Consider the following 22,012-nt stretch of genomic DNA (forward strand, 5'->3'; position numbering starts at 1 on the left):
TCCTGGAGCATGTTTCATTCATGTCTAGGCTGTTGCAAATTTACTGGCCCTGAGGGCTGTTTGCTTTATAGCAAAGCTCCGCTTTTATCTGAGAGTATGTTCCGCAAAAAGCTCCCCTGGGTTTCACTTCAACAAGGTCTCGCAAGTTCATCAGCCAGATGTGAGTTTGTAGCCGACTTAGCACAGCAGACATACCTCCTGGCCTGCTATCCTGCTGCCTTAATATCCATTGGGGATTTCACCACTGGTTTTCTTGGGGGTAGAATTGTACTCTGGTGGAAGAATTTTCCCTGAGATATTTTCCATTTTAAATGCATTAAAATACAGCACTGCCTAGGTTTGATATGCTTACTTTAAATGGCATTAGATTTATAGAACTTTTGCTAGACAATCAGTTTGCAACATTAAAAGCACAGTTGGTGCATGAAATCCAAAGAACTTTCCACAAAGAACTCCATCTATTTGGGGCATACCTTTTTTCTTTGCTCCCACCAGTCAAACTGTTCTATATTGTTGCTTAGAAAAGAAAAGAAAATTGTCCCAGCTAAAAAGACCATTGCAATTATATGAGCTGTCTGGACTGTGGATACTTATGCAGATATCACAGGCACCAACTGGGCAATTCCCATAACATCACTACTGGCATGTGACACATCCTATTCTTATTTGCATTATTATTTTGTAACCCAGTGCTCAGCATTCTGAATGAGGGGTTGCAAGGGCACAGACCTTGTCTTCCCGCAAGGTAAACTGTCAGTCCCTGCCTCCCCTTGCAGCAGGTCCATTTTTTATGTTGCACTTTTAGTAGGGCTGGCTGCTGGCTGAAAGAAAAAGGGCTTTGCTTCACCAGGCTCCTGTTGTGTACTGGAGTGCTGGTTAATGTCAGGTGTTATGTACTGAGTTGAATAGGATCCAAACTGCAGCAGTCTGATTGGTCCTAAAACAATGCAGCAGTATGATTGGTTGGCAGGAGCCACCCAATCCAGCTCCAGATAGAAGTGAATCCACAACCTGATTGGCCTACAGGACAATTCCGGAATTAGCCAATCACGTGCAGCCCATTGTGTAAATAATGTATACAAAGCAGATACTTTGAGGGGACTTTCATTCCCTCCTCACCACTATGAGCTGAATAAAGAGCATGAAATCCACTCTCAACTCTGAGTATATTTCATCAGTCTTTGTCTTTTTGAAGGCAGGCATTGGCCCAGCCATCCCGTCCTCCTCCAAGAAGCTGGTTTCTTACCCACTTAACCGCTTACTGAAAGCTGGTTCATGTCATCACTTGATTAGCCAACAGTTGCTCGCTTGTAGTGGGATTGTGATTCAACTCCATTGACACCAGATGAAAGTCCTAGCTGTGTTGTAAGATCTGCAATGCCTTATTCCCAAAGCCATGCCATCAATTGATATTGTGGTCATCAATATATGTACCCTCAAAATAAATGGCCTGACAAAGTAAATCCAGCACAAGTCTTTCTGTATCTCAAAAATAGGTTAACTGGCTATATGCTAACTCTATCAAGAAAATGGCAAAAAGTACCCAGTTTGCAAACTTCTGGCTGGCTGCTGATGGAAGCAGAATACTGGGTTAATGGGCCTTGACTGGATCAAGCAAAACAGTTCTGATGTTTCAGGACTAAACGGCCTTTTAAGCCCAATTGTAATTAACTGACTCTAATTCATTAATCAATTCCATACTGAGTTGGCGAAATTCTGAAAGGCCCAAAATGCTTTATATTTTATAAGAAACAGATACAGGCTACTCTGTAGAATTTGCTCCCTCCTCCATGTGGAACTAATAGCTTAGCTTGAAATGCTGGATTTAAATGCTGATGTTTATCGGTGTTTTTGTTGGTTCCCTGTTTTGATGCAAGGTTATACGAACATTTTCCGTCATTGTACTTGTGGATGGGCTTCTGTTTTGTTTTCAGTGTCTCAGTCAGGGCGCCATTCTGAGATCTTGGGACAAGTTTATTATTGTTTAGCGAACTTTTTGCACAAATTATTCTTTCATTTTGATCGTTTCCAGTTCTGATTAAAGAAGCAGCAGTGTAAACAGCTTAATACAGGAGCAGGGAGTTTACTTTTGAATAGTTGTGCCGGGACAATAAAATAATCCCATCCCAAAATTATCTTTTTTAAAATTATCTTTTATTAGTTTTCAAATTATTATGGAGACAAGAATAACAAAAATTCAATAATATATCCAACTAAAGGCAGAGCATACAAATTTTTATTTAATACCACTGAAATAATAGCAACCTTATTTCTCTAGACCAGGGGTGTCAAACTCAAATTCATCGGGGGCCGCATCAGCAGTTTGGTCACCCTCAAAGGGCTGGTTCGAGTTCGAGTGTCTTCAAAGCCCATGACACCTTTAACAGCTGGATTAAGTAATGCAGAGCTTCTGGCTCATGGAACACTACACCTTGATTTCATTTGAATACATATATGAATATAAAAATTGTTTCCTGTTTGGCTTGGTGTTTAAGTTACACAAGATGTGCAGGTTTTAATTTTTCTCATTCCCCAAATTTTAATTGAGCATTTGTTTGGATTTTTTCCCCTTTGCTACCTACCCTAAACCTTTGAGGAGGGCGGGAACTGATGGCCGGACCCTGTAATAACATTGAGGGAAAAATTGCATGATGTGTAAATACCCTAAAAAATAAACCAATTCCTTATCAGCTTTTTTTCCATATATAAATTTTTGCAACGCGCACCCTGCGGAAGCTGCGCCTGACGTTATTTACAAAACATACACTTGCGTATCGAATTTGCTTTTGAATCACGAATCCCCAGAGGCGGAGGATGCTGTTCATTGAGCAGCGCGGAAACGCGCCTAAAGAAATAAATAAAGAAAAGAAAAGCAAAAGCATGCCGCCCCGAGTATTCACAGGGCGCACTCCCAAAACACAAGCGCGCTCTCGGTCTCCCTCTCTCCAACGCGCGCGAAGCCGGCTCTGCCCTTCTCCGCGTTCCACCTCGCGCAGGCGCACTGCGCTCCCGCCGGGACTTATTTCACCCCGGTGAGCCCGAAAAGAATTTGAGAGCAGCAGCAGCGGCCTCCCATATCCAACCCCACCCTCGCCGTGTCAAATAAGTCTCGGCTAGGTAGCTGGAGGAGGGAGAGGCCTGCGCCTGCGCAGAAGGGACCCGAGGCGCCCTGCGCGCGCGCCGCAGCCCAAGCTTCCCTCACAGATATATATAGACCAGACTACACGGGCCACATGACGAGGTCTGGCGGGCCGGATTCGGCCCGCGGGCCTTGTGTTTGACACCCGTGCTCTAGACGGTTGGAAGAGATACATGAAAATCTGAACCTAAACTATATGAAATAAAATCCCACCGTACTGAATAGAAATGACCAGGAACTTCCTGTCCCTTAGAGAACAGTTAACATATGTGTTCTTTTTCTGCAATAACTAACTCCAGAGATATTTATGCCATAAGGATATAGTCAGACTTGTGCTATAGAGACCCTGTCAGCCGCCGGCGTCCATGTCAATAGTTCCTTTTGGTAAAATGAATTCATAGCAGGGTCAGCCCAGGGCGTTTTGCTGCCCAAGAAAAAACAGAAAATACTGCCCTTCCTCTGCAGCAACCACCACTTGAGGAACTGGAGGTAGTTATCATGGTGATGACAGGTAAGGAATGACTAGGGGGAGGAATTAACTCTGTATTGTCAAAAGTGCACCTGCAAGTTAGGGGAAAGCATAGTATCCTTTAGTCTAGGGTTACCAGATGTCCCCAGTTCCTGGGGACAGTCCCCGGATTTGCAAATCTGTCCCCGGACAAATTCCATCCCCAGAATGTCCCCAGATTTGCAAATCTGTCCCCTGGAAATGTGGCAGCGGCAGCCTCAGCAGCCCGGAGCCAGCTTCAGGAGCTGCTCACTGCTCACTGCTGTGGCGCAGGAAAAATGGCAGGCCAGTGTGGTGTAGAGCCAGTGTGGTGTAGTGGTTAAGAGCGGTGGACTCGTAATCTGGGGAACCAGGTTTGCGTCTCCGTTCCTCCACATGCAGCTGCTGGGTGACCTTGGGCCAGTCACACTTCTCTGAAGTCTCTCAGCCCCACTCACCTCACAGAGTGTTTGTTGTGGGGGAGGAAGGGAAAGGAGAATGTTAGCCGCTTTGAGACTCCTTCGGGTAGTGATAAAGCGGGATATCAAATCCAAACTCCTCCTCCTCCAGCGAGCAGCTCCTGAAGCCAGCCAGAGCCAACTGCACTACCAGGCTAGCCCCTCCTGGGCAACGGCTGCCCGCCTGTGACTCCCGAGCCTCCCCTGATCTGTCAAAACGAAGGGGGAAGGGAAAGGAGATCAGGGAAGGCTAGGGAGTCATGGGCGGGTGGCGCGCCATTGCCCAGTTTTTAAAAAATCTCTGTGCATTTATGTTTCACAGGGTGAGAAAGAAGGGCTTTGCACCTTTATACAATATGCATGTGTGCTTGGGCCCAGGGTGTTTTGCCTCACCATCCCCACTACTGACTCCTGTTGCTACTCAGCCTCCCAAAAAAAAAAAAAAAAAGGGTCCCCGGATTCATTGAAAAGAATCTGGTAACCACACTTAGTCCTGTGTCTCTCAGCTGCTCCTTGGTGTGGACCCAATGAGGCAGTTGCTGCAACAGAGAGACCCCGCTCCCAACCTCAGCTTAAGTATCTTCCTTATCCTAAGCAGATAAAGACTCCACCTACGTGTAACTTAAAGCCCTAAATGGCCTCGGTCCAATATATCTGAAGGAGTGTCTCCACCCCCACCATTCTGCCCAGACACTGAGGTCCAGCGCTGAGGGCCTTCTGGCAGTTCCCTCGCTGCGAGAAGCCAAGTTACAGGGAACCAGGCAGAGGGCCTTCTCGGTGGTGGCGCCCACCCTGTGGAATGCCCTCCCACCAGATGTCAAACAGAACAACCAGACTTTTAGAAGACATCTGAAGGCAGCCCTGTTTAGGGAAGCTTTTAGCGTTTGATGCATTACTGTACTTTAATGTTTTTTTGAAAGGCGCCCAGAGCGGCTGGGGAAGCCCAGCCAGATGAGCAGAGTATAAATAAATTATTATTATTATTATTATTATTATTATTATTATTATTATTATTACCTGCTTCTGCTCCTCCCTCTTCAATCCTCTTCTGGTCCTGGGGCAGGAGATGTTGAAGCCTCCACCAGCCTGACCTCTCTTTCCCTTCTCCTGCAACTGTTCTTCACTCTCCAAACCTGCAGTTTCTCCTGTCTCTGACCCTCGTCTACCTGACTGTTACATGTTCCCCAAGTTCACCAATCCCTTCTTCCAAGTCAGCCTCCAACCCCACTTCTCCTAGTGCCCACTCATCAGAATCCAGCCACCACACCTCAGTGTCCAGCCAGCCTCTGACAGCAACCCAGGGAAGCTGGTGGCAGAGTAAAAGGAGAGGAGCCGTTAGTGGTGGGTGGAAGAGGAGACCGACAAACATAGGAGGCAGTTCCTTGGAAGTCAAATCTGCCACCTGAGGCAGCTGCTTCACCCTGCCTCATGGGCAGGCCAGCCAAGGGCAAGTCTACTATGAAACTAATAAAGCTTAAACCTCAGGGCCCCTAATCCCAAAGGGGCCCCAGAAACAACTTTAGTGCACATTGCTCAGAAATTTTGGGTCTAGTGAGTGGCACGACTCAAATTGATTAATTTTTTGTTGTATACATTTCTACAATCCCAAAGTTCGACCATCAGTAGCACAGATGTTGTAAAGGTGTGGTGCTCTGTCATGGAATAACACCACTGAAGAAGATAACAGTGGTTACCCAGAACTCATTGCTGGTTGAGAAGGAGCGTCCCCAAATGTAGATCTGCCAGTGGGGCCATCCCTCCTTCATAGTACCTGTCCACATATAGAGAAGGGATATCTCACAGGGCTACAATTCTCAGCGTTCCCTCAAAAGAAGGATTGGCTGTTAAACCACTCTGAAAATTGTAGCTCTGTGGGGAGAATAGGGGGTCTCCCCACATGTCTCATCACCCTTAACAAACTACAGCTCCCAGAATTCTTTGGGGTAAGCTATGGCTGTTTAAAGTGGTACCATAGTGCTTTAATTGTATAGTGTGAAAAGTGGCCTAGGTGTTGCCAATTTATTATTTAAGAAGCTTTGGAAATATAGGACAACCCATATGTTCCCTTCCTCTTCTCCCCTGCCCCTCAAACACACAAACACACTGCAAGTAGAGCTTTCATTAGAAGAAAGTGCTTTTTTTAAAAAGAGCAGCTCAGTAAAATACCAAGATAATGTAAACAGAGAATTTCAATATTCTTTGTTTAAATTGCCTGGTATATTGTAAACCACTTAATCCTGAAAGATTTTGCTGTTCTATAAACCTTTTCCATACATAGAGAGAGATGTATTTCTATTCTCTTTTCTCTTTTCAGCGTAGCTACAGAAACAGATCTTGTTCTGTGTATTTAACATTTTCCTCGACTGCTGCCGTAGCAGATTCTAACAAAGGGATTAAGAAGTTTTAAAGTCCACAGGGGTGGCACATTGTTCCGTTGGTCAGGAAACACTTTTGTGTTAGTTTACTCAGCTTAATAGTGGCTGAGATTACACTCTTTGGAGCTTTATTCTGACCCAAATTTCCTGGACCAGAGAGTTTCATGGTTTTTTGTTTTGTTTTGTTTTTGCACAGGGCAGCCTCAGAACCCAGAGAGAGGAGGCTTTAAAGGCAGGGAATTCCATGAGCGGATGGGCAGGATCAGGCCCTCTCAAGCATTCTTTCAGACATTGAACCCTCTTCCTTAGTTCCCTTTACTTAACCAACCTTTTCATTCTTATAGATACCTGATTTTTTTTTTTGTAGCCAGCCCCAGTAGAATGGAGGGTCTATCACCTTGATATTTACTTGCTGAGATTACCATCTGAGATAGCTCGGATGATAAAGCATGGGACACTTAATCTTAGGGTCATGGGTTTGAGCCCCACCTTGGGCAAAATATTCCTGATTTGTAGGAAGCTGGACTGCATGACCCTCCTGGTCCCTTCCAACTCTTTGATTTTATGATATATATATATATGGGGCCAGTAAACTCTGTTAGCAGCACTGATTCTTGCGATCCCTGGGACCAATGAGCCTGCACTGCACTGCTCCTTCAGAATGCTGATTGTTCTGCTCTAACACTGCCTCTAATGGGCTACAGCAAATCTCGCAAGTTCTGGGCACTAGATAAAAAGTACAGGGAAATAGGTTTCCATAAATAATCCTCAAGCAATTTAGCCTCAGCTTTTTACTGTTGATAATGCAATTGCCCTGTAAAATGCACACAAACCCCTCCCCCCATACTATGGAGGCACTAAGAAAATCTTATCAGTTGGGACGGGCCCTCTAAGCATTACACCTGAGCATCAAAACCTTTCAAAGAGGGATGGAATTCAAGATTTGGGGAAATGGCCAAAGGGACCCAGTTCCCCTTTGATGTTTGGTTTTCTGCTACATTTGGAAGTACTTCTCCAACCCCACAATCTGAAGAGTGTTGTTTGTTTAGTAATCCTAGTGAGGTGTGGTTACTGGAGAAAAGGCTCTCTCATCTCTGCTCTCCTAGACAGGTGCAACTGGCACCCACCTTGGTGTCCTTTCGGCACTACTAAAAGACTTTGTAATTTTCCCAGGCCTTTTGATCTGGGTTAATATGGGGAGTACGGGATCTCAGATGATGTCTAGACAGCATCTTAAAAAGCAGAGCTATCACTTTGCCAACAAAGGTCCGTATAGTTAAAGCTATGGTTTTCCCAGTAGTGATGTATGGAAGTGAGAGCTGGACCATAAAGAAGGCTGATCGCTGAAGAATTGATGCTTTTGAATTATGGTGCTGGAGGAGACTCTTGAGAGTCCCATGGACTGCAAGAAGATCAAACCTATCCATTCTGAAGGAAATTAGCCCTGAGTGCTCACTGGAAGGACAGATCCTGAAGCTGAGACTCCAATACTTTGGCCACCTCATGAGAAGAGAAGACTCCCTGGAAAAGACCCTGATGTTGGGAAAGATGGAGGGCACAAGGACCAAGGGGACGACAGAGGACGAGATGGTTGGATAGTGTTCTCAAAGCTACCAGCATGAGTATGACCAAACTGCGGGAGGCAATGGAAGACAGGAGTGCCTGGCGTGCTCTGGTCCATGGGGTCACAAAGAGACAGACACGACTAAACGACTAAACAACAACAATGGGATCTCAGGGTGACTTTTACCATCAGAGGGGAGAGCATAGGCAATTGGTTCCTATTTCCCTCTCCAGAGCACCCAAGAGCCTACAGGTAGCCTTGAGTAGTCATGCTGGCTTACCCTTCAAGTCTGGTGGTGTTGCTGGTGAATACCGAGTCGGTCCATAATAAAACATTGCTCAGCCAGGATTTGATCATGGATGAGGGGGCTGGGCTGGCATGCATTACAGAGGCCTGAGCGGGTAAGCCACTTGTGCCCTATTAGGTACTTGGCCAGATCGGAGGGTCAGAGGAGTCGCAACTGACCACAGGGTTTCCGTCATAATCACTAGGAAACCAATCTGGCTGGGTGCCAGATGTGAAGGGCTGTTATCAAGTGTTGGGTGACTGGCAGATACCGCTTGCCCTGACTCATGTGTTAGAGACAGTCTTCAAGTGTGGTTTGGAGAACTGTGGGATTTTAGCTTGTCATTTTTTCAGGTCCAGCTCAGTAATTCATGGGCAATGCGTCAACCACTGGGCTGCCTCAATACATTGATCGTAGGTCCACACATAGTCATGTCCTTGGTCTGTTTTTTACTACAGGACAAACTAGGAGTAATCCAATGGCCAGGAGGGATGATCATCTGCTTTGCATTAAGAAGTTCCTATGTTCAACCCTTGGTATCTTCAGATTGGGCTGGGAGTGCCCCATCTGAACTCCTGGAAAGCCAGTGCCAGTTGGTATGTACACAATACAGAGTTGGATGGAGTAAGGGTCAGATTCAGTATAAGGCAGCTTTCTATGTTTCTGTGTCATAGACGGATCACTTTCTGGTGAGGTTTGGACTAATATGGAGAGCCAGTGTGGTGTAGTGGTTAAGACCGGTAGTCTCGTAATCTGGGGAACCGGGTTCGCGTCTCCGCTCCTCCACATGCAGCTGCTGGGTGACCTTGGGCCAGTCATACTTCTTTGAAGTCTCTCAGCCCCACTCACCTCACAGAGTGTTTGTTGTGGGGGAGGAAGGGAAAGGAGAATGTTAGCCGCTTTGAGACTCCTTAAAAGGAGTGAAAGGCGGGATATCAAATCCAAACTCTTCTCTTCTTCTTCTTCTAATATGCCCCTTCCCCACTTGGGGCAAAAAGAAGAAATAGTCCTCCAGCCACTTACAGTGAGATAATGGCCATTGTGCCTTTTAAAGCACCTATCCACCCCACAATGACTCCTGGGAACTACAGTTTATCCCTCAACAGAGCTACAAATCCAAATTGAAACGAGCACCGCTAGGCCTGCATCATGCAGTTGAAGAGCCAAAAGAACTTCCTTCAGCCTGTTTGTGGCTAGCCTGCGAAGGAATCAAATATGTTACTGGTACGGAAGAGTCTTTATTAGTTTAGTTTCCCTGCATCAAATAAATAGTTGGATGGCAATCGCAAAGCTGCAGCCAATCACTGTGCTTTGAACTGTTTCAGATGCCTTTGATCCATTCATATCCAAGACAAAATGAATTATGGCAAGTGTTGCATCCTTCAGAAACTTGGCTGATAAATTACCCAGGCAGAAGCATCACTAACCCAGAAGCAACGAAGAGAATCATGTTTCAATAACTTTGTGGGTTTTTACCATTGGAGTTTGTCTACAGACATGGCATCCCTTGAAATTTCTTGCTAAGCTACTCATTCAGATGCAGACTAAATCTACTCAGCTTCATATTTATCTCATTTAACAGGAGCCAGGGTTAACAAACTAGCATTCCTTTTGGTTGAATCAAAACTAGGCATATCCTTGTTCGATAGTAAGTTCTACAATTTCTCTTTATGACTCAGCCTAACGTTTTAAGAAGGATGGAAATAATTTGATAGTTCTGTCACTACCCTTCAAAAAATGTACTGGGGTGAATTCTGGAAACGGGGAAGGTGAGGGGTGGGACTTAGATCAGTTTGAACTGAAGGAAAGCTGACTGAAAAAAGTGCCTATTGGCTAGCATCTGTGACATCACCAACAAGGCTATTTTAATTTTTTGCTTACTTTAGACGTTTTATGGAGGAGCTAATAACACCTTATTTTAAAAAAGCATATTTTATTCCCAACAGTCGCTAGAGAAGTTTTGCAACTTTTTTTTTAATGTTTGCAGTTTTGGCTTTAATTACGTGATTGATAATAAGACTTTACGTACCAGAACCATGATTTGGCCAAGGTTCCCAGAAGCAGCAGCACCACATAACGACATCTTCAAAAGCGCTTGGCACTCAACAGCAGAATCTGTACCCAAAGCTGAAAGTTGCCGTGGCTGCTGGCAATTTAGGCTTAATCAAGTGTGATGCAAAGAACTTGTAGCCTAAAATATTGAGATTAATATCATCTGGGTAAATCACAAACCTTTTATTTTGCAATATGTTGTTGCAAAGTTACTCAAGTAGAGGTGGGTAGCAATCCGACAAGGCCAAACTAAACAAACCACAGAAATTTGCTACAATCCATAAGTTAAAATTGAAAACAGATTCCATAGGAGTTGAAGCAAGTTTTGACCTGTATTTACCTAGGCTCAATAAAGAGCCAGTTTAATCTCATCATTGAGCCTCATCAAACTTAACAGAATAAATTAATCACAACTAAATTTGAGTCTCCATTCTTCTTATGTGATGCAAGTATAACTAATTACCTGGCTTGGAGACACCATATTTGCTCAATTTGATCTTTTGCTACACTAATGAACGCCTGGATTACAGAAAATGGATTTCCATTGTCTATAGGAACCCCTATCAAACCATTTGGGACTGTAAGGAACCTTGGGGAAACTGATATTCTAATTAAACCATTGACATGTATTTAATTCCATTACCTGATGACATAAATTTCTTTATATGTTGAAGGCCACATACTGGGGAAATTTGGGGCCACAATGTTGGACATTTTGTTGGTACATTTTACATATGGTCAAAAGATTTAATTGTTGTGATAGAAAATACTCAGCTGCCTAAGTATCCTTACAACAGTGTCAAACTTCCTATGTGCCTATTCCAGAAGACTGCTGGATTTTTTGAAAGAGGTATGTACACAAGCGACGTATCCAGTGCCTAGCATTTAGGTCAAAGATGATCAACTTATTCTCAGGAGCTACTACAACTCCCATAATCACTGACCATGAGCCATGCTGGACAGTGCTCATGGGAGTTGTAGTCTAAAACATCTAGAAGACACTGAGTTGACTACCATGACTCTAGATGATAGTCTGAGGTCCAGAACTGTTTGATCCACACTGACACGCCTAGTGGACAGTTATATTCCATGATAAGGTTACTGTCTAGGATGAAGGACTTTCTGGGTAGAGACAGCAGGAACTCAAATGCTATGAAGTCACTGACTGGGGTGGGGCTGAGGGTTTGCCAGATAAAAGTTTTGTGTACCTTTCTGCATTTTCCGAGTCTGTGGAAAGTAGCGATAGAATAAAATTTGCATGAAATACACGAAGAGCATCATTTTTCTTTTGCTTACAATTGGAAGCAGGCAAAGCTGCAGCTGGATTTGGGCCTTATTCTGTAGGACAAGGGCCTGCTTTAAAAACAGTTTCATATGCTCATATTGTGACTTTCTAAAAGAAATCTGTGGTTATTAAAATTTCCACATATACCTCAGATAGCAATCTATCTCATAATAAAAGGTTAGTTCCTTGAAAACGATTGATTTCTCCACTGAGTTAATTAAAAGAAACACACACAGTAAGAAAAGCTATTTGCCAGTACAATAAATAGACTAAATCTCAACAAAATACATCAAATTGGGGCCAGGAAAATAGAAAACTAGTAAAAATGTGATAATGGAGAGAGGTGTTTTACTTTTATAAGTAGAATAATTTATTTATGTAATATATTCATATATATATACTATATATATATATATAATATAGACAAAAGATCTCTTCCTTTCTTGCTGAAAACAATGTCCGTTACTTTTTTTGCAAATTTTATATAGCTGGTTTGGGGATTTGCACGTTTTCTGAATGAGCCCAAAAGTTCATCAGTTCAGCCTACAGTCTTAACTGTGGTCTCCAGAACTATGTTCTTGTAAAATAATAGACTTTTAAAGAAAAATCCATTCTTATGAAAGTATCCTTTGAAAGATTCTCAACTATTAGTAATGAATGTCTTTTTCCTCTTTCTGATTAGCAAACACTGGGTGAATGTTCTTCCGCAGTCTTCTTAACATGCACCCAACTAATTCAAAAAGGCCATCCATTGATTGTATAGAAATACATCCAATTCTTCTGCTTCATCTGTTCCTCAAAAATGAACTTTCATAATTGCAATTAACAGTTCCCATCACTGTATTTTTCCAGCCAGCCCTTCTAGCAATTTGAATTAAGGGCTAATATATGGCTTTGAATGTCCTTCAAATGCATTTTTAATGTTTCAGAATTTCTTCACCCCAGGGCAGCAGAGTGAATAGGACGGATAAACTAGCATTCTTCTCTCTCAACATCTATCCAGTAGATCTGTTGTAAAATTCCATTTCAGTGCAGGAATAATGGGTGCCTAAATCCAATAGCCTATGAAATACTCCCAGTATACTGTTAGCTTGCTATATGTTATAATTATATTAATATTAGCCATTCATATTCAATCTGCATAGATATTGTAATTTACATTTCTTCACCACTGAGATTACAATAGGAAGACAGGTTTGAACAACATTATGGAGAAAAGGGTGCCTTTTATAAAAAACAAAAAGTGACCAGAATATCAAATATAGGTACTGTTCCAATGTCCCAACTTGTCCCATGACAACTGCATGCGAAAAGCTAGACATTCATACATATGACAAGCAAACAAGTGAAGCATTCTTTTTTCCTGTCCCGCATCTTGACAGAATAGGAACGTTTTTCACTCTTTGAATCTTTATTTTTTTTTCTTTTTTAGCCAGTGGGGGCTGTTCTTGGGACCGTAAACAGCGAAAATGTTGCTTTCCAAAATTGATGGATGCCATCATGGATGTCACCATCATGTGGGGTGTATAAGACTCAAGCAAGACATTAGCCAGAACATTGCAGTTCAGTAACACTTCCTCCAGGCAGGTACATTGTCCACTTTCAAGATTGCATCAGTTCAGGAAAAGGAAGCACCTGCAGGTAGATAATCCATTTGAGAGTCTTGAACATTTGTTCATCTTCAGTGAGTTTCATGTCTTAGGTAGTAGGTACTCAACTTCATACCTGTGGAAGAAAAATGCACAATGAAAGGCTTTTCCAAATCCTGTTGAAATTTTGTTTTGTATTCTGAAACCATTATTATTTTTAACGGCCAAAAGCAAGGGTTATTTTATAAATAAATGAAACAAGCACTGAGACCCTGTGTGGTGGCATGGTTAGAGCTGCTTTCCTCAATGTGATGTCTACACAGATCAGCTACAGATCCCACAAGACCCCCGCTCCATACAAGACTTCAAGAAAAATATATATTTACCAGGTGTCTGGACATACTGCAAAGCAAAGTGTTGTCAAGCCATCCAGCTCATTTCTGGTGGTTACTGCAAGACAAGACTTAGCTCCAATTTCCCCCACAGAAACCAATTTGTTGCTGTTGTTGTTTTAATTGATGACATGGGCTTTTCAGGAACAAACTAAGAACAGAATGCTTATGCAACTTTTGAGCCATTTGCTGTAGAATAATTCTTCATTTATAAATATAAATATATACCCAGAAATGTAGCAAGCAGTGCCAGGAAATGTGCGGGCAACAGGCAAAAAATTAAATTTCTGAGAACTATTAGCCATATGTTACCACAAAAATCAACTGCCATTCTAGCAAAGAGAATGGAATTGGAGTAAGCATCATAGTATGGAAGGAACTGCTTTCAGTTATCATAGTGCCTTAGTCCACAACTAGTTTTAAAGTAGGTCAGCTCTGAGCAGGGAAGGGAGGGTGCTGCAGCAAGCCTCCCCCGCCCATCTTCAAAATGGGCTGCCAGCAAGTCCTACTGCAATTGCTGCCACTATCTTCACACACATCTCTCATATCTGGGTCGAGCATATTCCTTAGACCGTAGGCTAGGGGCTTCAATATGGCCCAGTCTCCAGCTGGATGGAGTTCTACTTACTTCATTCAGGAATAATCCCACAGACATGAAGTTAGGGTAATGTACGCGGGTGGCGCTGTGGGTTAAACCACAGAGCCTAGGACTTGCGCATCAGAAGGTCAGCGGTTCGAATCCCCACAACGGGGTGAGCTCCCATTGCTCGGTCCCTGCTGCTGCCAACCTAGCAGTTCAAAAGCACGTCAAAGTACAAGTAGATAAATAGGTACCACTCCAGAGGGAAGGTAAACGGCGTTTCCGTGTGCTGCTCTGGTTCGCCAGAAGCTATTTAGTCATGCTGGCCACATGACCCGGAAGCTGTACACCGGCTCCCTCGGCCAATAAAGCGAGATGAGCGCCGCAACCCCAGAGTCGGTCACGACTGGACCTAATGGTCAGGAGTCCCTTTACCTTTACCCTTGGACCACCTAGCTAGATTAGTGAAATTAGTGCGATCTTCCCCAGGTTGGTGCCCTCCAGATGATTTGAGCACTAGCTTGGAAAATGCTGGTCTAGTGCAATGTTTGGAAGGTTAGCTGTGCACGTCAGAAACCCAGTGTCAGTTCCCTGATGGGTCGTGAGGTAGTGTGACTGGCTGGCTGTCATCAAGTCTTAATTTTTCAGCCTAACCTATCTCATAGGTCATATTGAATCAAAAAAAGACCAAGATGTGGAGTGGGAAACCCCTGCCACAGCTGAAATGTTATCTTGTTATCTCTGCCATGAACTCAGTAGGTGGCTTTGAGCAAGATACTGTTTCTTAGTACCAGCTCCAACTTCAATTATAGGAGTAATAAAACTAATCCATCTTATTATAGGGCATCTGTAAGGCTTACTTGAGATAAGGTATATGAAGCACTTCAAACACTCTGAAATGCTATATGTTGCTATTAATAACACAGTATTAAAAAAATCTAAAATCACCAAATAATTATTTTAGTTTTTGCTTTCTGTTTTGCACCAAACAAAGCTATTGAGTTGAGTTTGGTTGCACATTTGAGTCAACAGAAAACACTTTACATTTTGAATACAACACTTCTGCCTTGAGGCAAACCAATTTCATTTTTTGGCTGGAAGAACAGTGATGATTAAAAAGTGCCTTAAATATGCACATGATCAGGTAGAAACATGCCTGCTACCTGCTTCTAGGCCTTTTCTTTAAACTAACAGACTTGACAATTATCAAAATATTAACTTGCCCTCCAAACGTTTTAGCCACTTACACGCACAATATAATTAAAACATAGACTGCACCTCTCCACTTTGAAGAAGCTGAAAATTCTCCTGGGCTACAGAGTGAGATATATGCTCCTTTTCTCGATGGGGATCTGTTTCTTCTCTGCTGTTCAGTTGCTCATTATTACTATGGAAAAGAAAGTTGGGGCTTTTAAATTACCACGCAATTTATTCATCCCAAATATTTATCTAGCTTTAGTTTTTAATTTGCACTTTGTATTTTATTATATTATTTGTATCTGTTGTTGAAAACCACCATTATCCTAAAAGGTTTTTTAAATAAAGGGTTGCAGCCAATGCTAGACCTACTAAGAGTTGATCCACTGAAATTAATAGACATGTTCTTTAATTTCAGTGGGTCTGCACTAAGTAGGACTAGCACTGAATATAATCCAAAGATTGTCTCTTTCAAAGAACAAGTTCAAAACATACCCATTGCTTTTCCAGCGTCTGCCTTTAAGGAATGCTAGAATAAAGCAAGCACTGCTTAACAGTTAACTGGACAAGTGAGCACGACTTTTTTTGACACTATTTCCACAACGCTACATCCCAAATAAATATTAAGGGCTCTTCTCCATGTTTCTTCCATTCACTAAACTCACCTGGGACAAACTCTGTTGCTTGTGCTATCTTACAAACATCTGAGTTTCCTTGTAGGATCATAGCAAGGATCAATCTAGTCCACTACAGTGGTACCTCAGGTTACATACACTTCAAGTTACATACGCTTCAGGTTACAGATTCCGCTAACCCAGAAATAGTACCTCGGGTTAAGAACTTTGCTTCAGGATGAGAACAGAAATTGTGCTCTGGCAGCGCAGCGGCAGCGGGAAGCCCCATTAACTAAAGTGGTGCTTCAGGTTAAGAAAAGTTTCAGGTTAAGAAAAGACCTCTGGAACGAATTAAGTACTTAACCCAAGGTACCACTGTATTCTGTTTCCAATGGTGTCACAGCCAGATGATTCTCAACAGCTCTCACATGTAAGGTGTTAAGATTATAGAGATCCGTAACACTTCTGAATGTGAATACACCAAACAACTGAGCTGGCTGAGCTCAATTTCAAACGAATTAACAGTGGCATAACGCATGGGCCTTTCTTACCCATCTGAACCATGAGGATGCAGCTAGCTGTGGATGCATGTGAAAGGGGACAGTGCTAACGGCCATCATCACATTTGTGGTAGGGAATTCTATACAGTTGTACCTTGAATCTCAAACGCCTTGGCTCCCGAACAAATCGGCCCTCGAGCGATCGAAACCCGGAAGTGAGTGTTCCAGTTTTCGAACGATTTTCAGAAGCCAAGTGTCTGATGCGGCTTCTGATTGGCTGCAGGACGCTTCTGAAGCCAATCAGAATCTGTGCCTTGGTTTTCAAACGGTTCCAGGAGTTTCGAATGGACTCCCAAAACGCATTCTGCTCGAGAACCAAGGTACGACTGTACACTGAATTAAGTACTTCCTGAAAAGTTACTTCCTGTTGCTACTGCATCATTTGGTTTCTCTTATATGAGAGAGGGAGAAAAAGTATACCCACGCTATTCTCAATTCCTTTTAGATACACAAATACCATAAAACAGGAGAGTGCAACATGCATTATCCTTGGGCTAATTTCATGTGAGTGGCAAGAAGGGGGAAATGAGGGAAAGGGGGCTGTGCAAGAGAGGAGAGGGGACAGCCCCATCCACTATAAACTCTGTCCCCACCTACCATCAATATGGCATCCCTCAAAAAAAAAGGGCTTCTCACCCCTGTCACAGGTGAACAATCTTACCATTGGCCATTCTGGGTCCTTCTGCAAAAGTGCATACACTGCTTGTCGCATCTGTCTGCACAAGAGCAGCGCAATGGAGGCTGTTTTGATGAATGCAAGCTCTTACGATGCCGCTCTGTAGATCTTTTGCCTCTGAAACTTCCCCTGTAATTTGCCAGTCCATATGGAACAATCCTCCTGCAACAAAAAACGTAAGAATGCTTTAGCATTTTCAAGATCGTATGGAAGCTATCAGGGGTCAGCAAACTTTTTCAGCAGGGGGCCAGTCCACTTTCCCTCAGACCTTGTGGGGGGCCAGACTATATTGGGGGTGGGGATGAACGAATTCCTATGCCCCACAAATAACCCAGAGATGCATTTTAAATAAAAGCACATATTCTACTCATGTAAAAACACCAGGCAGGCCCTACAAATAACCCAGAGATGCATTTTAAATAAAAGGACACATTCTACTCATGTAAAAACAAGCTGATTCCCAGACCGTCCGTGGGCCGGATTTAGAAGGCGATTGGGCCGGATCTGGGCCCCGGGTCTTAGTTTGTCTACCCATGTTTTAAGTGTTTTTACCCCACACTTCAGACAAAAAGAGCAGCCATGGTGGGCAGGAGAAGGGGCATCCCAGAAGAAGGAAGGAGGATGGTATGTATTGTATTATTGCTTCCCAACTTACACCTCAACACAAGCAGCCTCAATATCCTCACTGGAGTGACAAACTTCCTAAATTTATATCCAAAAGATATGATGATATTAAATGAATTAGCGAAACAATTTTGGAATTGTCCTGGAGTGTAAAAAGGGAGTCTACTCCAGACCTGGTAAGAATCGCGTGGGGACGATCGGACTGGAAAGAAAAGAGAAAAATAAGGACATGCTGTGGAATTATGGAAGAGAGGGGGTGAAGGGAGAGGAGAGAAGAGGGGGGAGGTAAAACTCCATCGTGTTTTAGCTAGCTCCAGCTAACAATTGTTTCAGCTATGCAAGATAGCTCTGCGGGCCGGCAGTGGGTTTCCTGTCTGGCCTCCTACATAGCTGAAACTGAAGAGGCTCAGCTCTGCAGGCCGGTAGTGGTTTTCCTGTCTGACTTCTCACCTCAGCTGTGCAAAGATGCAAACATTTATAACGCGAAGCAAATAATATTTGCAAAGATCTGCAAAAGGGAGGGGGGGCTTAGCTAGCCTAATAAGGTAATAAAGTGTATCTCTGCCTGTTGATTGGGGAGCAACTGGGGAGCCAAGCTGGCAGCTTCAGTATAAGAATGCTTGGAAGACAATAGGGGCGCGGCCGGTCTTTGGAAGCTATTCCACTGGCTGTCTCTCTGCGCAGATTCTGCAATAAACCTTTTTCTCTGTGAAACCCACCCTGGTGTTTGCTTGACTCCTTCATGCTAACGGCAAGGGCACGAGGTGACTGGATCCGGACCCCTTAGGTTCAGATATCCTAACATATCTGGTGCATTGGCCGGGAACCCACCTCTCCTGCTGGTTGAGCTTGAAGGCCAGGCTCGACTGGACGAACAGCTTGGATCGGCGTAGACGGCTCCAGCGAGCACCCGCCAGTTGCGGGAGGAACCAATCACTCCGTTCCTGAGTGGAGACGTCCGGTCGTGGGAGAAAAAGGATCGGTCGAGGGAGGACACAGGGTGTGTCTCAGGACATAGAGGTAAGCTCTTGGGGAAAGAGAAGAGCTTGAGATCTGATCAGCCTCACCTGGGTGTGGCAATAACGTGCCCCCAGGAAGGGTTGGCCGGGACAGTGGGGTCCTGCTGCCAGTGTGTGGAAAGGAAAAGGGTGGTGGGTGTGGAGGTGGACTGTGTGTTGTATGGCCAAATACTCCAGTGAAAGGATGAATGTGTGAGAGGTCGGGGCTTAGCGTCTCCGTGGCCAAGCGTGTCTAGGGCTGTGTGGTTCTTGGCAGCGCGAGCTCGTCCAAGCCACAGTCTGTAGCGTGTGAAGTGGGCAAGGTGCTGATTTTGGCTAGGAGCGGAGTATTCTGGTAAACATGGGTTCAGGAAGCAGTAAATGTACCCCTTTGGAATGCTTCCTGAACAACTGGAAATTGGCCATCAAGGATGATGATTGGCGGTTCAAGTTGAAGAAGCAGCGGCTTAGGACCCTTTGTGAAGTGGACTGGCTGACGCAGGGCACTGGCTGGCCGTCCCAGGGCAGTTTTGATGGACGGTTGATCAATCCCTTGTGGCAGAGAGTAATTGCAAACCATCCAGACCAAATTCCCTATATTTCCACGTGGAAAACCAATGTGGATAAAAACCCCCCTTGGCTGCAGGCTTGCCGAACTGCTCCACCACGGGCAAGGATCTGTGCTGTCCGGCAGCAGAAATTACCTCTTGTTGTCCAAGACACAGAGGAAGATGAGTTAATTGTGAGGCCACCTCCTTATACCCCCCCCCAGCACCGGCCCCACTACCACCACAGAATGATCCACCCCCGCAGAATAATCCCCAGGATAACCCCTCGAACCCAGTTGGTGGCAGCCTTATCAACCCAACCCCTGAGGATAAAAACCCCACCAAATCAGAGACAGATAAGGAGGACGAAAGTGACGATAATGAGGAGGATGAGGAAACACTGTTAAATATGTTGGAAGAGAAGGTACAGAAGGGGGAGAAGTGGAGTAAGAAGCAAGACAAATGGATAAAGGACTATGTAGACCCCTATAAAGACCAAGTGGATGTTAGTCCCCACCTTTTAGAAGTGGCACGTTGTGAGGATGGGCGCTGGAAGAAGAAACAAAAGAGGTGGCTGGAGGCAGCACGTAGAGCCACCACCCACCATGAGAGAGAGAGAGGGAAGAAAGATCAGGCTACAGCCTTGATGCCCCTCCGGGTAGTTTATGACCCCCCGGGACCGCCAGGGGAGAATGGGGCAGCAGCACCACGCACCTACACAATCCAACATGTGCCTTTTTCAACTGCTGATATTTGCAATTGGCGCAATCAAAACCCCTCCTTTGAGGAGAACCCAGCCAAAATCATCAAACTTTTTGAAGGGATCTTTAAAACTTATGACCCTACCTATGATGATGTTCAATATCTTTTGGACTCTCTGTTAACAACGGAAGAAGTCCGGAGGGTCCATAGTGAGGCAAGGGCGCATCTGAGGCAGTTACAATTAAATGATAACCAAATGAATGATGCCTACCCCCGAGCCACTCCTAATTGGGACTATCAGGATCAGAATGCTCGGACCGCCCTGGCAACATACAGGAACCATGTACTGGCGGGAATGAGGAGGGCAGCTAGGAAGCCCACTAATTTGGTTAAGGTGGCTGAGGTGGTCCAGAAATCAGATGAGTCGCCAGGGGTTTATTTGGAGCGCCTGAAGGAAGCCTACCGGCAGTTTACCCCTCTGGACCCGGACGATCCTGCCAATGCTCCGGTTGTTAAGGCAGCCTTTGTGGCCCAAGCCGCTCCCGATATTCACCGAAAAATTCAGAAAACCGAAGGGTTCCTGGGCCATGGGCTGGAGTGGATGTTAGAGGTGGCACAAACCACGTATAACCAGAGAGATGAGGTAGCCCAGAAGAAGAAAGAAAATTACCAGGCTAAGAAACTCATGGCTCTGCGCGCCAGCAACAGCAGCATAGGGGAACCTGCCCGGGGAGGAGGGCGCGGCCGCCGAGAGGAGGCCTGGCCCACCAAGACTGAGCGGTCATCTGAAGTTGCTAGGTGTCTGCTCCGGGAAATCATTCCCCGCTATGGCTTGCCCCGCTCCATAGGGTCGGACAATGGTCCAGCTTTTGTGCACAAAGTATTGCAGGAGATAGCTAAGCTCTTGCAGATAAATTGGAAGTTACATAGTGCATACCGACCCCAGAGTTCTGGAAAAGTAGAGAGGATGAACAGGACTTTGAAAAATCAACTGTCCAAATTGACACAAGAGACAGGGTCCAATTGGGTAGCGATGTTGCCCCTCGCCCTGCTCCGGGTTCGAAGTCTCCCATCCAAGCGAACCCATCTCTCTCCCTTTGAACTGATGTTTGGGAGACCTGTTCCCTATGTACGCATGATTTCCCCCACCCCGGTCCAGGATGTTGAAACAGATCATTATGTGCAGTCACTCTCCCGCACTCTTCTTTCTCTCAACAGGTGGACCCAGGCTCGTACCCCGTGTGTGCTGGTCGAGCCCCTACACCGTTTCGAGCCAGGCGATGATGTGTGGGTGAGAGACTGGGCCCAAACTCCACTACAGCCTTGCTGGAAGGGACCCTATACTGTGCTTCTCTCTACACCCACTGCTGTCAAGGTTGCTGGCATCGCCCCTTGGGTCCACCATACTCGTGTGAAGGCGGCATCATCAGACTGGACTGTATCTCCTAACCCGCAAGATCCTCTTCGGCTGACCATCTCCAGGCGCCCGACGGACGACTGCCCTGCTGCTGTCACTCCAGGAAGCTGATAGCTCTACGCACGGCTGAAGAGAGAGGATGGAAGGGGTACCCAACGCCAGTACCCCCAACGTTCCTGATAGCCAAGCCCTTCTCCACGCCCCTATCATGCCTGATATGTGGTGGGAGGAGCCCTGGACTCCCGGGGCTTGGTGGGCTTGGGTTCTGTGTATGCCCCTGATTTTCTTGATGCTTTTGTATTTCTGCTGGCACGTACGCCCCCGGGATGGATGGGGAGGATATTTACTATGGCTGCAGGCCCCTTGGTGCTTTTAGTGCTTCTTTGCTTCTGTATTCCCTGCTTGATGCAATGCATGCAGAATATGATGGAGAAAATGATGTCTCGCATGATGGGCCCCCGTGTGATGG

General features: G+C 44.9%; 1 protein-coding gene and 1 long non-coding RNA gene across 4 annotated transcripts in view; one reads left to right on the forward strand and one right to left on the reverse strand.

Moving 5' to 3' along the window:
* LOC308480336 overlaps positions 1-22,012 on the forward strand; it is a 104,539-nt gene that overhangs the window by 16,428 nt on the left and 66,099 nt on the right. The gene's annotated exons all lie outside the window — the stretch shown is intronic.
* The window catches only part of EDN3 (endothelin 3), a 42,780-nt gene continuing 31,293 nt past the window's right edge, over positions 10,526-22,012 (reverse strand). The window contains exons 3-5 of one of the 3 annotated variants that reach the window (XM_081011632.1): positions 17,240-17,416; positions 15,455-15,594; positions 10,526-13,371 (exon numbers count right to left, since the gene is read on the reverse strand). In XM_081011632.1, coding sequence (XP_080867758.1) covers positions 15,468-15,594; positions 17,240-17,416 — 304 coding nt within the window. In that variant the 3' untranslated portion in view covers positions 10,526-13,371; positions 15,455-15,467. The remainder of the gene's footprint in view (positions 13,372-15,454; positions 15,595-17,239; positions 17,417-22,012) is intronic. The other 2 variants (XM_081011633.1, XM_081011634.1) reach the window with 2 other exon arrangements.

The sequence above is a fragment of the Podarcis pityusensis genome (genome assembly GCF_964106645.2).
Source record: "Podarcis pityusensis genome assembly, chromosome: 6".
Taxonomy (NCBI): Eukaryota; Metazoa; Chordata; class Lepidosauria; order Squamata; family Lacertidae; genus Podarcis; species Podarcis pityusensis.